Source organism: Mustela erminea, chromosome 6 (assembly GCF_009829155.1).
Source record: "Mustela erminea isolate mMusErm1 chromosome 6, mMusErm1.Pri, whole genome shotgun sequence".
Lineage (NCBI taxonomy): Eukaryota > Metazoa > Chordata > Mammalia > Carnivora > Mustelidae > Mustela > Mustela erminea.
In genome coordinates, this window is record NC_045619.1 from 138,711,947 (window position 1) to 138,728,754 (window position 16,808).

General features: G+C 43.4%; 2 protein-coding genes across 2 annotated transcripts in view; one reads left to right on the forward strand and one right to left on the reverse strand.

Annotated features, from left to right (window-relative positions):
- KIN (Kin17 DNA and RNA binding protein) overlaps positions 1-4,313 on the forward strand; it is a 33,686-nt gene extending 29,373 nt beyond the window's left edge. The window contains exons 12-13 of the mRNA XM_032349789.1: positions 483-583; positions 3,968-4,313. Coding sequence (XP_032205680.1) covers positions 483-583; positions 3,968-4,030 — 164 coding nt within the window. The 3' untranslated portion in view covers positions 4,031-4,313. The remainder of the gene's footprint in view (positions 1-482; positions 584-3,967) is intronic.
- A 4,479-nt stretch (positions 4,314-8,792) lies between these two features.
- ITIH2 (inter-alpha-trypsin inhibitor heavy chain 2) overlaps positions 8,793-16,808 on the reverse strand; it is a 39,103-nt gene continuing 31,087 nt past the window's right edge. The window contains exons 17-21 of the mRNA XM_032349788.1: positions 15,521-15,634; positions 14,950-15,148; positions 14,212-14,384; positions 12,908-13,019; positions 8,793-10,886 (exon numbers count right to left, since the gene is read on the reverse strand). Coding sequence (XP_032205679.1) covers positions 10,739-10,886; positions 12,908-13,019; positions 14,212-14,384; positions 14,950-15,148; positions 15,521-15,634 — 746 coding nt within the window. The 3' untranslated portion in view covers positions 8,793-10,738. The remainder of the gene's footprint in view (positions 10,887-12,907; positions 13,020-14,211; positions 14,385-14,949; positions 15,149-15,520; positions 15,635-16,808) is intronic.

Genomic DNA, 16,808 nt, shown 5'->3' on the forward strand with positions numbered 1-16,808 from the left:
CCTGGGATCGAGCCCCACATTGGGCTCTCTGCTCAGTGTGGAGCCTGCTTTCCCTCCCTCTCTGCCTGCCTCTCTGGCTACTTGTGATCTCTGTCTGTCAAATAAATAAATAAAATCTAAAAAAAAAAAAAAAGGAGCCAAAGTAAGCTAAATTTTTCCTGGTCATTTCTGGACTACCGACATTTCCCCTAAGTACCTTCTATTCCTTGCAATCTAAAGCTAAAACATATCCCTTTGACAAATAAATGAAAAACAAAACAAAACCATGAGGATTCTTAAAATGTTAACAGTGATCAAGACATATAAGCTCTCCTTTAGAATATTATGGAGTTCTAAAATGATTAAGAACTTCTAAGAGGGGTTTTGGTTTTCCTTCAGTGGTCAGCTGTGTTCATTCAGTGTAACTGCACTTTGCAGTAACAAAGTAGAAGAAAAAAGTGAACCTTTCTTTGCATTCAGTGTGATATTCTTTTCTGCTGTAGGAAAAAGAATTCTCGTTTTAAATGGAGGCTACAGAGGGAATGAAGGCACCTTAGAATCCATCAATGAGAAGACCTTCTCAGCTACTATAGTCATTGAAACTGTACGTACATCGACACAGAGAAATTTCTAAATGCTTTAAAAATGTGCCATAGTTCTCTTTCATTGGGTTGGTCTTTGTTTCATTGGGTTGGTCTTTGTTTTATTTATCTGGGTTTTTTGTTTGTCTTCTCTCCTATATGGAAATCTGTCAGCTTAGTTTCTGCAGTGACTCTACCATTGTAAAGTATTTTGTGTTCTGATTTTAAAAGAAATGCCTATGTGTCTTAGTCCACTCGAGCTGCTATAACAGCACGCTGTAGGCCGGGAGCTTCTAAGCAAGTGTGCTTTTCACGGTTTGTTCTGGTGGTTGGAAATGCAAGAACAAGGCAGTGGCAGGTTTAGTGTCTGGGGAGGGCCTGCTTCCTGGCTCACGTGTCCTCACCTGGTGGAAGGGACAGGGGAGCTTTCTGGGGTCTTATAAGGGCTCCGGGCCATTCACGAGGGCCCCACTCCCATGACCTCATCACTCCCCAAATACAGTCACGCGGGGCATTATTAGGTCACAACTGTGAGTTCTGGGCAGGACACGTTCATTCCATAGCAATACTCATTGTGTAAAACCTGAAAAGGACAATTAAATACAAATAGCTTTAAAAATTACCCATAATCCTCCAGCCAGATAACTCCCTTTAATATTTTGACCCGTTCCTTTCTGGTCTTTGTATTTTATAAAATTGTATGCAGTGTACAATGTACAGTCTCACATCCCCACTTTTTTTTTCTCTCACAACTAATACAAAACTCAATTTGGCACGGTTTAATAGAGTCAGAAGTAATGGGGGGAAAGCCCCAGGCATCAATATTTTAAACAGTCCGCCCCTCCTTTCATAAAGGGCTAGAGGGTAGCAGAGATCAGTAGAGTAATTTCAGGAAATGCGATGTGCAAAGAGTAAACTCGTTGATTGACAAAACGGATGGCCCACGGACAGGCCTGCGAGCCCGGCCCTGCCAGGCCTGAGTTGTTTCCCCCGTTAAAGAAGGGCCTGAGGCAGGCTCCTGCCCCCCACCCCCTCGCGGCCTAATGCGTTTTGGAACTGTGACAGCTGTGCTGTGCCTCTTGCGGGGAAATCCGTTTTCACACCCCGTACCATACGTGTTAGCATTTGGGGGGATAGCAGACCCCTCGGAGAGTCCAGTGACCGTCCGGGCCTCTAGAACTGCAGGTATCTGCCCAGTTTCATGGCTTGCGTTACGGGGTTGTCGGCCCCTCAGCCCCTTGCTGGACTGCGTTTGGAAGATCGTGTAGGTCCTTATCTGGGAGCAACCACATTTAAGTAAATGGAGCGTTTTTTTCCCCTGTCTCTAACATCACGAACTGAGAAATTGGCATTCTCGAACATAAACCATAAGGGAAGGGAAGGAAAAGGCGTCTCTGCTGGTACTGGTCAGTCTTTCTCTCTGTCTCAACCAGCGTATGGTCATGGAACATCTCATATTTCCTTGGCAAAATGATTCTCCGGCACTTTCTAAACACATAGGCCTATCCAAAGGAGATCCTGCTCCAATTCATGCTTTCCTCTCCAGGAAATGCAAACAGCTAGTCACCATGGGGGGCATGGTAGGTCCCGTCCAGATCCCTTTGTGTCACGAAGCGTGGTTCCCATGGGCCCCTTCCTTTCCTCCCTCGCTATGACCCGAGTGGTTCCTCCTTCCTGAGCTTGCTTGGGGCGCAGAGCCACAGGGGGTCAGGACCCAGGAGAGCCCCTGCTGGAAGGGCTGCTGGACTGCAGAGCAGCACGCACGTTTCAAAGGAGAAATCCACCTGCTGCTTCTTTTTTGAGCTCGCCACATTTAAAAAATAATGTTTGTGTGAGCGGGTGTCCACTGGTCTGTGTCCCCACAGTTCCTTCATATCATTGCGGTGAAACACACGAACTTCCTAAGTGCTTTCTCTTGCTGTTCTTTTTTATCATTTATCATATCAGTAATCATCAATTATTCTTATCATTTATCATATCATTCCAAAATACCATTTTTATCACTATCATCTTTTTATCATCTGAAATTGTAGATCAGCATCAAGATATTTGAGATTTACTCATTTATTAAGCAGATTTTTAAGTAGCTACCAAATTATTCAAAAACTGTCTCAGCCTTTTAGCCTATCTGCCTGATTAACCAAGTGACTGGCTCCCTTCTCATTCCCCAGGTTTGTATCATCGGAAAAGCGCACTTGACCACAGGCCTTTGTACTTGATAATGAAAGATTCGATCTGAGTCATGCCTTTTATCTGGGAACTTCCTTCCTTCAGATACAGTCATTATCCTATGTTAAAGGAGTAGCACTATAAAAAGGATCAAGGGAGGGTATGATTCACAATAAAAAACACTGAAACCTCCCTTCAAGGTTAGAGTGATCATCATCATCATTTTATATTTTGCAAGAGAGAGCACTAGCTTTCAAATTTTAACCAAAAGATGCAATAATAAGAGCCAAGAATTATTGAGCTCATACCCTGTCATGTTCCAGATACTGTTCTAAGCTCTTTCGTGACTCATTTATATTTCGCAACAGCCCAGGAACCTAGGTCCTGTTAATACTCCCTGCCTGGGGACACTGGGGGCACTGAGGGGTCAAGTCACTTGTGAAGATGGGATTTGGTCAGTCTGGGCTCAGGGCCCGCACTCTTGCCTCTGTGTTCCCGGCTGTGTCCACGTTAGTGACTGGTGTTCTTTCCCAATACCCAGTGTAACCCTTTTCCCTTTGTTTCGGATACAAACAGAAAAGGCAAATACATTTAAAGTGGGCTCATTTTTGGTAATAAAGGCTAACTGAGCTGTCAAAGCTAAGCTAGACAAACATGTTTGGGTACGAGTATCTGAATTGCTTCACATGATATCTGCTCTTGAAAAGGAAGGAAACCCCCAAGTAGCGCAAACACGGTAGAATCTAACCTCCCGTTCTTGAAGTCCACGATGGGTGTTCTCAACCAGGGGACAGCTCTTCTGGGAGGAGTGACTTGTGAGCCCAGGAATCTTCCTGCTCGTGTCTCCACCACTATCCACAAGCGGCTTTTACAGTTGCCGTGTGCGTCGCACAGGCCACGGCTGAGCATGGTCACTTCTGTTCCCCTATGACCGCACCTCCCCACACGCGGACCCAGGGGAATAGCATCCTGGGAGCAGAGGACACTCCGAACAGCCCGCAGGTCCCTGCCACAGCATATAGTGATGACACATTTCACATGTCACTGAAGAAGTCACGGCACTTTGTAATGAGTGTGACAAAGCAGAGTTTAAATTCAGAGTGGCAGAGAATCGGTGGCTACCGTAATGGGATTACGGGGGTGTGGAAAAGGAACATTTGAATCTTTAAGTGTAGTGTCATTTTCTTGTGTTTAAGTATCTGTTTTTAATCTTTCTTTTTAATTGTTTTAACTTGTAGGGCCCTTTGAAAGGACGCAGAGTGGAAGGAATTCAGTATGAAGACATTTCGAAACTTGCCTGAGTTTGAAAATTTATTAACACATTAAAATCCTAAAGCATCAAATTGGTGTTCACCAAGGCATTACGAGACTCTACTGTGTTAGGGTGTTTCTTTTGTATAAAGCAAATGGGTTTATTTAAATATTACTGTATAGTAGTTCAGCTAAGCTTACAGAAAAATCTAATTATGTCTCACGAAGTATCAAAACAATGTAAATTTTATTCTTGGTGTTTTTGTTGCCTTTATAATATTTCCTTAATGCTTTTTAATCTTCATTAAAAGACTGTTATTGTAAAGTGTTTTATATAAGACTATTTAGAATCCTACGGTTAGAGGAAATCCTTCATATACTCTCTATTTTCTGTAGTAAGGTTGTAAACTATAAATGTAATGACATTTTAAAAAGTCAGACTATAAACAGAGTCACGAACATACATGGACATGTCCTTGTCCGTGTCATGGACATGGAGTTCACACACCATATAATTTCACCAATTTAAAGTACACAATTCAGTGGTTTATCGTACATCTCCAGAGTCACGCGCCCATCCTCACTATTTACCTAGAACATTGTCATCGCCGGGAGTGCTCGTGGTCACCCCTGTCCTCCCTCTCTCCCTAGCCCCCCGCCACCACTAGTCTACTTCCGGTCTCTGATTTGCCTCTTCTGGGCACTTCCTGTCAGTGGAATCGTACAACATGGGGTCTTCTCCTGACGAGCTTCTGTCAGGTCGCATCGTGTTCTCAAGGTCCGTCCACATTGGCATGTGTCGATCCTCCCTTCCCTTCTTGCTGAGCGGTAGTCCACTGTGTGGATAGGCCACATTTTTAAAATCCATCAGTGGGGCTATCTGGACTTATGCTGCTGCAGGAACATTCAGGTATAAGATTTTCTGGGGATGTACGTTTTCAGCGCCTAGGAATGGAGTTGCTGAGTCTCACTGGAACTCGTGGGATACCATGTTTGACATTTTGAGGAATTGCTCGGCTGTTCAAAGTGGCTACACCGTTTTACAATCCCATTGACAATGTTGAACTATACATTTTTAAGTAATAGAGCAGTGGCTTGTTTAGGGATGCAAAAGATAGGAAATCCATCTCCTACTTGGGTTGTGAAAAAGAAATCTTTAAATAAATGAATATATAATTCCCAGGACAAAAGGAGCAGGCCTTAGCTTCCTGTGGGGTTCAGAGTATGGCCAACCTTATCGGGGATCCGTCTCTGTAGCTCTTCCTTTCTTTGCGTTGGCTCTGCTCTCAGCCCCTCACACCAGCAAGGTGCCTGCCAGCGTCTCCCGCTTCACATCTTCCCTTTCTCCCATAGTTCAAACACAAGACTGGAACGGAGTTTTAACTGGTCCACACCGGGACAGATCACTCCAGATGCAAGGGTTGGACTAGACTGATCAGCCAGACTTGGGTTGTGTGCCAGCCCCGAGGCGATCTCTCTTGGACTTAGCATCAGGGAGAGGTGAGAACTTCTCTTGCCAGAAGCTGGGAGAACATATGCTGATGAGCAGAAACAGAAGACACTGTGTAAGACGTAGTAAGAGGATCATGTCGGTAGCTTTGCCAACATGATTCTTCCAGGAGGAGTTCACGTGTTTCTGAACTACCTTGACAGCATAGTCACATGAAAAGAAACTGGGTTTTGGAGTTGAGCAGACTTGCAATGAAATTTTGGCTGTTCTTTTCACCAGCTGTGTAATCTCAGAAAAGATCGTGTTCTTGAGTTTCAATGTTTTTAATGTACAAATTGTGAAAAAAGAAAAGAGGTGTCTTTAGGGTTCTTGAGAGAACTACAGAAAATACGTAGAAAGTGTCAGACATGGTGGTGTGCGGTGGTTCAGTAAATGGAGCCACATGTCTATGGCCTGGCCTGGTATTAATCTGGCCCGAAGAAATTTCAGGAGGAAGAAGGTTCTTTCCAATAATAAAATGGTGAATAAACCACAACAGAGTTCACATTGCCTCCCCCAAATCTCTGTTGGGAATCACCTCCCTGGTTTTCTTCTTAGGAAAAAAGGTTTCCTCCCTCCCTCCCACATTTTTATTCTTTTCCCCCACATCTTCCTGAAGTTATCTTCAGAATAAACACAAGTGGCATCATGGAGGTGACTTTTAACTTTTAAAAATCTGAAGCACAAAAATATGATTCTAAGTGACAGGACATGTTTTCCTGTAAGTTCTTAAGAGCCCGGTAGTGGTTACATTACACAAAGTGACTGCAGACACCTAAAAGCAAGTTTTATATGGACTTTCTTTTCCAAGTATGGCAAGCTATTTTTCTTTACATAGACTTTGGTGGGGGGGCAGTTTTAAGTTCACAGGAAAATTGAGCAGAAGGTACAGAGATCTCACACCTATCCCCGTCCCCACACACGCACAGCCAGCTCACTATCCACGAGCCCCACCAAAGTATCACATTTGTTGTAATGAACCCATGAGAACGACTGACTCTTTGTCATTGTCCAAAGTGTACAGTCTATATTAGGGTCACTATCGGTATCTCACATTCTACAGGTTTGGACAAAATGATCATGAAACGTATTCACCATTACAGTATCATTCAGAACAGTCTGACCAGCCTAAAAATAGCCTCTGTGTTTTGCCTATTCATCCTTCTCTCCCTTGCAGTTCAACCCTTGGTAACCGCCGGTTTGTTGGTTAGTTAGTTGGTTGGTTTTTTGCTGTCTCCATAGTTTTGCCTTCTCCATAATGTCGTATACTTGGAATCGTACAGTATGGAACCTTTTCAGATTGGCTTCCTGCACTTAAAAATGTGCACGGAAGGTTTCTCCGTGTCTCTCTGTGGCTTGAAAGCTCATTTCCTTCCAGCGCTGCGTAATATTTCTTTTTCTGGATGTACCACAGTCTACCCACTCCCCTCCTGAAGGACATCTTGGTTGCTTCTAGGGTCTGTCAACTATAAATAAATCTGCTATAAACATCCAGGCATAGTTTTTACGTGGACGTGTTCTCTGCTCGGGGTAAACACCAAGGAGCATAATGGTCGGGTCCTATGGTAAGAGTATGTTTAGTTTTCTAAGAAACTGCCAAACTGTCCTCTGAAGTGGCTGCACCATTTTGCAACCCTACAAGCAACGGTTGAGAGCTCCTCTTGCTCCACATCCTCACCAACATTTGGTGGTGTCAGTGTTTTGATTTTTGGCCATTCTGATGGACATGTAGTGGTATCTCATTGTTACTTTAATTTAAAATCCCCTAGTGACGTATGACATTGAGCATCTTTTCATGTGCTTTTTTGCCATCTTTGTTTCTTTGGTGAGGTGTCTGCTTAAGTCTTTTGCCCATTTTTTTTTTTTAATTGGGCTGTTCATTTTCTTATTATGGAGTTTTAAGAGTTCTTTGCGTATTTTGGGTAATAGTCCTTTATCAGATACATCTTTTGCAAATATTTTCTCCCAGTATGTGGCTTTTCCTCTCATTTGTTAGAAAGTTATTTTTCATCATCCCATTTGAGGTCATATCAAGTTATTGCTAATAGTGTCTTGGGAAACCAGATCCCCTGGGTTTTCTTCGTTGGGAATGCCATTGGGTCCTATTGCCTTTTTTGCTGCTTTTCCCCCCATGTGCTCCTGTCTATCCATTTTTGCTGTCATGCTTGAGTAAACTCATTCACAAACATTTACTGAGTGCCTCTGGTAAGTAAGCCATTGCAGTAGGTACTGAAGATTTAGGTGTGAGAAGCAGGTATAGACCCAGGATGTGTGTTGTATAGGAATTGACAATGTTCAGTGAACTGATATTCAAATGAAATGATTAGCCAATAGAGAGAAACTTGATAATCTGGGGCAGCTGCTTAAAAATTCTATCCTAATCTCAGTAAGAGATAACATCAACTGATACCAAGATATACCTCAGTTCCTTCTTTGCTAAAACAGTATCACAGGATTAGAATATGAATCAGCCTTGATTTTTAGGTTGGTTATAGGATTGAAGTGCTCCCAGAAATGTTAAGGGGATAACTGAATCATTACACTGTTAAAAGGAAACATCCTTGATTTTTCTTTATCCTACCTGGAGATCCCAGAAAAAAGTCACCCCTGTAGACTAGGCCAGTGTGAAAAGGTGTTAAAAATAATAATACTAAATTCTTACGGATTTTTATGTATACAGCACCCATGAGCAATAGTTAAGCATTTTCATATATTCAGGCAGCTGGGTAACTTTTACTTTGATCTTACAGGATCTCTGGGGTGACTTACATCTTTCAGTTGGGATGAGGCTGAAGAGAAAATGCCACTTTTTATGGTATTAAATGATCCTGTAAAGCACGTAGAGTGAGTTGCCTACGATCTTGCACCAGTAGGTACTAAAATAACTCCTGATTCATAGTTCATTTTTACTACACATTGAGAGAATCTTCAATTTACTTTTTTTCCCATTATTTTCTTGGATTGCCAACTCTTCGAAAATGTCTTTAATTTTCAGTAATTTAAAAACACAAGCAAACATATAAACTTACGACAGAGGTGCGATCTGAGCCAAGGGGCCGGTTTTTTTCAAACATGGGCTCTCATTTCCTTGACAATCAGACGTATATATATTTGTGTGGTTTAATAGAAACCACTTAGGTTGATACTTACGAACGCTTTGAAGCTTGGCTACGGAAGTCCTACAGATGCTTAATACATATGACAGAGAGCAGCCCTGTGATACCCAGCTGAGGTGTCAGTGGAATGCCGCTACTCTATCCGAAATTAAATACGAATCCATTCCCAGTGGGTTGCAAAGTGCTCCAGAGAATAAGCAAACGTAATACAGGGACTTGTCAGGTTTTTTCCTTTATTGCTGAAAGCATAATACTTTCAGAAACCAATCAAGAGGTAGACAGTGGAAGAGTTTCTTCCTTTCATTTGAAATTCAAAACTGAGTATTCATTCATAACTCTAATTATATAGAGAAGGCATATTACAGGTCTCAGTGGGGACCCGTGGACAGTATGAGTACAAGTTTAATTTTATTGTTCAACACACCAGCTATTAATAAAGGTTTTGATAATTTGAGTAACATGGATTTGACTTTAACTCTAGTTTATTTGATAGAATCCTTGTTCAGTATCCTACGTATAAATGCACAGCCCAAGTTTTAATCTGTAGATAAAACTACAGAGTACATATAAAATACTAGGAATCAACCTAAACTTATACATCTAAAGGTATAAAAGTCTTAAGGTCTAAATTTTTACCAAGTAACAGAATTAATTATAAGAACCCACTTTTAAAGTTTGGGATAAATATGAGCATTTTAAGATCAGTATGTTTGAAATAGAAAATGGGAAAGATGTCGTAGACTTTTTTAATGTACCACAGATGAAGCTGAAAAGCAATACCATTCACCTCTTCAGCACTGGGGTCACCTCTGGATGCTAGAAAGATCACATTTCTTTAATATTTTACAAGTAGGTCAAAAGACAATTACTTGATTCTTCAAATACATGTTGGGTGTGTCCAAAAAGGGAGTTCTGTGTACTTTCTAAACTAAAAATGACCTTTACTAAATTATGGAGGGAACGCTTCATAAAGGTGTACTTTTAAACATTTTTTTAAGTGTGATTTTACCAGTTTGGCCTTTGGGAATATATTCCAATCTTAGGAATCGAATTTTAAAGGGCAGTTAGAAACAAAGGAAAGTACAGACTTAAAAATGAATCAGATTTGCACCATCTCACCAAGATCCACTAGATTAATGCAGACCTAATGAAGTCATCCAGTTGGTGGTTTAGGTATTCTGCCTTACAAATGTTGTTAGCCTTTCATTAAGACAGAACTTGCTAGTCAAATTTATTTTGAAATAAAGTCTAATCATCCAAGGTTTAATAATGTAAGTGGCATCACTCTCAAGAATTGCTTAAATACAGACAAAAAGTCTACAAGGGATACTCAGGGAGCCTCTGTGTTCAAGATCATTAAATCTGTGTGAAATGTGTGGCTTCCAGAAAATTTGGAACTGTGATTGTCTCCGAATTCATAATAATGTCAATATTGTGTGTAATTAGCCATGTGAGGTAATGTCCAGAGCAATATTAAATATGTGAAGAATTTGGGACCAACACCATCCCTGAGGTGATCCTGGCACAATGTCATCAGGGAGGAAGACCAGTTAGGAGAGATTATAATTTAATAAGCAGACACCCACATGTTTGTACAGTATCTTATTGGGAGAATGGCTTTGAGAACAGAAAGAGGTTGGTGAACTAAGGCATTGTGACAGTGTATTTTATGTGTCACCTTGGCTGGGCCATGGGGTACCTACAGAGTGAGTCAAACATTAGTTAGGTGTTTCTATGAAGGTGTTTTTGGATAACATCTACATTTAAATCATAGACTGGGTGGAACAGAGGGCCTGCCCTAAGTGGGCCGCATCCAATCAGTTGAAGGTCAGCAGAGCAGAGAGGATGACCTTCCCCCCTTGAGCAAGAATACTCCAGCTGCCTGTGGAGCTGATTCTTCCTGCCTAATGGCCTTCAGACAAAAACACCGGCTTTCCCTGGGTAAGCCGCTTTCCTTTGCATGACCTTGATGGACACCTCCTAGTATGGGACAACTCAACAAAATCCTAAATCCAAAGTGTTTATTTTTCTTCAGATGTATTAACAGGTTCTATAAACCACCGTGACCTCTGGCTAGTGTTTTAATTACTCAGACTGAAGAATGACTTCAGGGAAAAGCGTGACCTGCAGAAAATTTCCAAAGCCATCCATCTTTAAGGCCTCTTGAGAAAGCTATAAAGCTGAGGCACAAAGTAATCCTTGTAATGCCCATCGATGAAACCTTTTCCACTGTTGTGCACAAACCAACAGGAGACCTCTGTTCCAAACACTCTGTCTGTTCGGTAGTCTTTCTGCAGACCCCTGCAAGGAAAATGGTGGGTATGGTTAGGACACAGTCCAAGGCTTGGTCAGCCTGCATATCGGGAAAGAAGAAAGTTCCCTCCCTTGCTGTTCTTTGTAGCATCTTCCTTCTCATACCAGATCTCCTCACCCTTCCCCATCCCCCTCCCCAAGTCGTAAGGAACGTCATTTTCTGGGGCTTGGTGTTGGAAGGACAGATAATAAGCAGTGAATCTTTAGATAATTCAAATAACCCTTTGGAGATTGACCAAGATAGCCTTTTCCAGCAAGGTGAAGAGTGCAAATTAACTTTCCATTGGAAAGAAGGGGGGAACCCAATACTGGAGTGCTGTGGGCTAACCCCAGGTCACCAGCAGAGTGAATGTGAGATGCCTCCCACCTTCCCTAGGCAGGTGAGTATTTAAAGGTGATACCAGCTGTTTCTGAGACATTCATGCCTTTCCCTTAAAGGACAAAGAAGCCAGCGATTTAAAAAGTCATAGGGCATATTGTCACTAGCACGCTTTAGAACGTATAGGATGGTGCACAGTTCGAGTTCAACTCAGTTTGAGTTACAAGTCAAAGAGTGCTTACAGTAGGTGAACTTGAGGCCCAACATTTACCTTTGTCATTAGAGGCTAGCAGATGTGCGTTCACCAGCCTCGGATGACTTATCTTACTATGATTAATGGTGCTCACTATTCCTTTGTCAAACACGCTCACTGATGCCCACTGGTAACTCGCTGGTCCCCAGTGAGCCCGAACCAGCTGAGTGGTGTACTCATGAAGAGCTCATCATTTTGTTTCGTTTTAAGATTTTATTTATTTACTTAACAGAAAGAGGGAGAGGGAGAGAGCACAAGTAGGGGGAGTGTCAGACAGAGAGAGAAGGGGAAGCAGGCTCCCCGTTGAGCAGGGAGCCTGATGTGCGGCTGGATCCCAGGACCCTGGGATCGTGACCTGAGCCTAAGGCAGGCGCTTAACCCACTGAGCCCCCAGGGTGCCCTCAGAGTTCACGGTTTTACTTCCCAAAGCCATGTGTGGTGGTACGTATTGCTTAATTATGGCTGCAATTTTATCGCTTACTTATGTGGAAAGCAATGACATTGTGTGCAAAGAAGGTCATTCATTTTTTTTTTTTGGAAAGTCATTCTTATAAAGCCAAGTTGATTGCTTTGTAGAAACTCTTAAAATGCAAAAACAACAACAAACAAACAAACAGAAAACACCTGGCCCAAAAAACCCCATCTGCTTTAAAATGCTGTCAGATACCACAGGGGAGACTATAATTGAGGACTGGGAGAAACTGAAAAGATTGGTAAGAAAGTTACACTCAATGCTTGGTGATACGGAATTCTCACTTCACAGCGAGCATATGGATATGGTTGGCGTGAGGAAGGCTACACAAAAATGCATTTGGTAGATTCATGCTCAGGACAAGAGCCCAGTCTCACGTAGACACATCCATTCATTCTCTAGTACTACGGTTCACAGGTTGTTGTTTTATTTATTTATTTTTTGAAGATGTATTTGTTTTGTTTTACTCTAGAGGGAGTGGGGAGGGAGGCGCAAAGGAAGAGGAAGAGAGGGAATCTCAAGCAGACTCCGTGCTGAGCGCAGAGCCCCATGTGGGGCTCGATCCCATGACTCTGAGGTCATGACCTGAGCTGAAACAAGAGTCAGGCACTCAACGGACGGAGCCCCCAGGTGTCCTGGTTCACAGGAATTCTTATGATTTCCTCCTTTATCAGCTTTTTCAGTAACCGAGCTACCATACAAGGCCAAGGCTGTTACACCGTCAGTCCACCCATCATGCATTACAGCCTTGGCCTTGTATGGTAGCTATTGTCTAGCTGGTCCTTACTCGCACGGAGGCTGGCCGGCCTGTGGCGTCCTGACGCAAACCTGGTGTGTGTGTCTGTTCCTAAGGAGCTGTTGAGTCTGACATCGGGAACACTTGCAAGAGCTTTTCTTGCTTGGATGTGACTGTGTGAGTGTAACCCCGAGACACGCTGTTACTGTTGTACGCCCCCAAAGCCTACCTGGTGACAGTCAACGTGTGTCCCTTCACTTCCATGCTTGCCTCTGGCTTCTCAGGGACCTTTCCCGGTCGTTCATCAAAGATACGGACTTTTGGCTCGTGCATGAACTGACCTAGTGAGACAAAGTCCGGATGCTGATTTACATGAAGCCCAAGGGCCAGTTAAAAAAAGCAGCCTTGTGGTCATTTGACCCAAGCCGCATTTCGGTACGCACCTACCCCCACCCCCCGAATTTCTAAGGTAGAAAGACATATTGAGAGAAGGGCAGAGCAATGGGAGGGATGGGTCCTTCCCAGGAGCAAAGCTGGCTGGCTCATGCCGCATTCATCTCACAGACGAGGCCGACCTGCCGGATGAGCAGTGGACCGGAACGCCTGCCCTGATGACGGGCTGAGCACCTGCCACGTGGCTCAAATCTCAGGGACAAGGTTTGTGATGCCCCATGCTTCAACTGGAACCACTCCTTAAAAAGTTGTAGGGAAAGTGGACCTAGATGCCTGACTTCCCAAACCAGGTCACCTCCACCCAGTTAGAAAGAAAAAAAAAACCCTCTGATGCAAAATTGAAAGTCTGTGTTGCACCTCTAACTGTTTGCCCAGTTTGTGAGGATGAAATCCTGGCTCAGGAAGAACCTCACCTGCGGTAGCAAAGGTCTTGGCTAGAGCCTCACCAAGACCCCTGCGCTGCTCTGCGGGGCTGCGTGAATCATGTTTGCTATCTTTGTGCCTTAAGATCGGACATCAAAACCACTGACGGCTGGGGAGAGACTGCCCCTCCCAGGGCCAGCAATTTTGAAAGACACTGGAAGACTCAGGAGCGAGCCTGTGATCTGCACATGAACCATCCCAGGGCCAGACTGCCTCTCGCTGACCCGTGTGACCTGGAAGCTATCCCAGGGCCAGGGACCAGGTAAGTAGACTGCCCTAGAGCCCAAAGCCTGCCAAAATGCTTCAAGACGGCCAACCCAGAACTATACTGCTCTGCCTCGTCTTCCCACAGAAACCCAGGAGAGGCTCTGGCCTAAACCTGTTGCTTCAGGTCCCTGACTACAGCCTGGCCTTCCTCTGTGACCCTGCAGGATGGGACATGCCTCTTTGTTTCAGGGGGGAACTGAGTGACAGGAAACGTTTCTGTCAATGGCACTGACCCTTGTGTGTCCTCAGTCCCCTGTATAAATCAAGATCCAGGCACAGAGTGTGGCCCCAACCTGTCCTTTGAGTCCAGACCCGTCACTGTGCAAGTTCTAACCTCCCCATTTGCTCGAGACCCAGACCCACTTGCCAGATGGTCGAGAGACACCGTACCTATCAGTCCATGCACTTTAGGTGAAAACTTGTTTGTGGGGGGAATGTAGATCCCCAAAAAGTCTACATTCACCGGATGCTTCTTCCAAACGCGATGGAGTAAAACAGAGAAGGACATGTCTTTATCCACGGTGATGGTCACAGTTTGCTCTTTCTTCACAGAGACAAGCACCCTGGGGCAGAAAGCAAAATGGGGTCCACGTTTCTAGAACACACTGTTTAGGAAGCCATGCCTCCCACCATGAGCCTGAGCTCGCCGTCCCGCCCTGGGCAATTCCACGAGTGTTCTAGGCCCTCCACAGCATTTTTTGGGGGGGGGGGGGGTCACAGAATGTTGTTTTCACTCCTGGCTCTGGAACTCTGTCAGTTTCTGTGTTTGTACAAAAACAATAAACAGGTGATTAGGGGAAAATAAGACACAGTCCGGTGTTTTCCAGGCACACTCTGACACGGAACTGGCTGGGGTGTTTGATGGATTCCTTCACTTATCCAGTGCGTATCTACCAAGCCCTTAATCCATGCCAGGTTGTGGGAAGGTGCCGAGACACACAGTGGCCACAAGACGTGGAGCCAGCTGCCAGGAACGGGGTGGGGTTAGGCACCAAAAATCTTTCTGAACCTCTGCTTCTTCACATTTAAAATGATAGCTAAGTTCTACATTTCGGTCACGTATTTCCAGATTGATCTGTGTAGTCAGGCGTGGAGGACAGGACCGCGACCAGACACGGTAATACTCACCTCGGGTTAATGACGCGAGCGGTGTCAGCCCAGGAAAGGACAGACACCCGAGAGCGCTGGCTCAGGGTGATGGTCTTGGTGCTGATTTCTATTTTCATGTCTTCGCTTTGGAAATAAAATCCCAGTGTTCCAAAATAGGTGCTGAGTTTTTCGTTCTTTGGTTTCTTGGCACCAATGAGCTGTCCATTGACCAAAATCCCTGGAGAAGAAAACATGCTTTTTTCTCTCTGTGCACCATCAAAGTTATAAAACTTGACAATATGGGAAAAGTGTTATTTTTTGGCTTGATTTCTTACATAACTTTTTTCCTGAACAACTTTCACTTTGTTACTATGTTTTATTATACTTTAAATGACTCACATCACAGTAAGATCTGCTAGTTCGCACTCAGTTTCTTAGCTACACTAATTCCCAAGGGAATAAATTTATAATTCTTTGCTCACCAATTATCAGAGTTGGAAAAGTACAGGGCTTCTATTAAGGTGGGAAGGAAAGAAATCCTAGGTAGTGACAGTGAAACACAGCAATGATCTAATTGCCTAGTTCAAATACAGCATCTTTTTTGTTTTACCTGATTCTGGATCAGAAACAAGGTTGAGAATCTTTCCAGGTTCTGAGTCAATATTGAAACAAATATTCTTTTCATTTTTTGGCAGGTAAATGATGAAGTGTGGGTCATTTTCAACTGGAAAATAGAGAAAAAGAAATCAAACAAAATCATAGAAAGGAGGGCGACACCGAACAGTACTTCATTCCTGAAACCTTTTACTTAATAAGAACAAATAGTTCCAGTGCTTGTACTAGATGCTAGCTTCTGTTCCAGGTGTTGGGGACCAGTGGTGTAGACAGACCCATTGTCCCTTCCCCATGGGACAATTCAGAGTTTTAAGTTATTTTACACCTATAACATATACTTCTTCTGTAGCTATCATGTATGATCTAGGCTAGAGACAAAAAATGAATAAGAAAGACACAAATAATAAGAAAAGCACACAATACATCGGGTCCACGTGTATACTACATATGCATACCTCCATCAGTGAGTGTTGTATAAATAGATAAAACGATGTGTGTGTCTTTAAGCAGCTATACATGATACATAAAAATATAGGAGACGTAATGTTATTTGTTGGCATACTGATGGATACTAATCAATTCCAAGAACACTGAAGCATCGAGCGACTCTCAAGAAAGAATTACTTTGTTGCTGGACAACCTTATTCTGATTGATCTTTCTTGTTTGTTTGTCTAATCATTCAACAAATAATTGGTGAGAAAAAAAAAAAAACAGGTCTATCCAAAGCACTGAATTAGGCAACGTTTGGTGTAGCTATAAATAAGTCACGGTCTTATTTATAAGACCTTCAAGAAAGTCAGAATTTAATGGAGTGATCAAGATTCTCTCCTTGACTAAACACTTAGGCTCCTCCGACCTTTTCAAGGAGGCCTCAACTTTTGGACTTACACGTTAGCTTCTGCGCTGCCCAATTTTAGCAAGAATCCTAGTAGGTTGGGTTAGGTAGAATATCTGCCCTCCCTATTGAGCTCCTTAGGTATCTAACTGGGTTCCTCATTCCCTGCCACCCTCCAGGTGACGTCAGATCTCCTGGCTGCCTTCAGCAGGAAGCCTGTTCCCTTGGTTTGACCAGAATCCCCCTCACTCCTGATGTTTCCTCCGTGTGATTTCGTACCCACGTCCCCATGCTGTATTTGGAGCTGAGTCCAATCTTCTCCACCCAACTGCAAGACCCCATTGCAGGGGTCCCCATATCCATCGCGACGGCCCCCCCTTGAGTCAAGATCTTCCAGACTCTAATGTGTGCTCTAATGAATATCGTGAATAATTTTTTTTCTTCAGT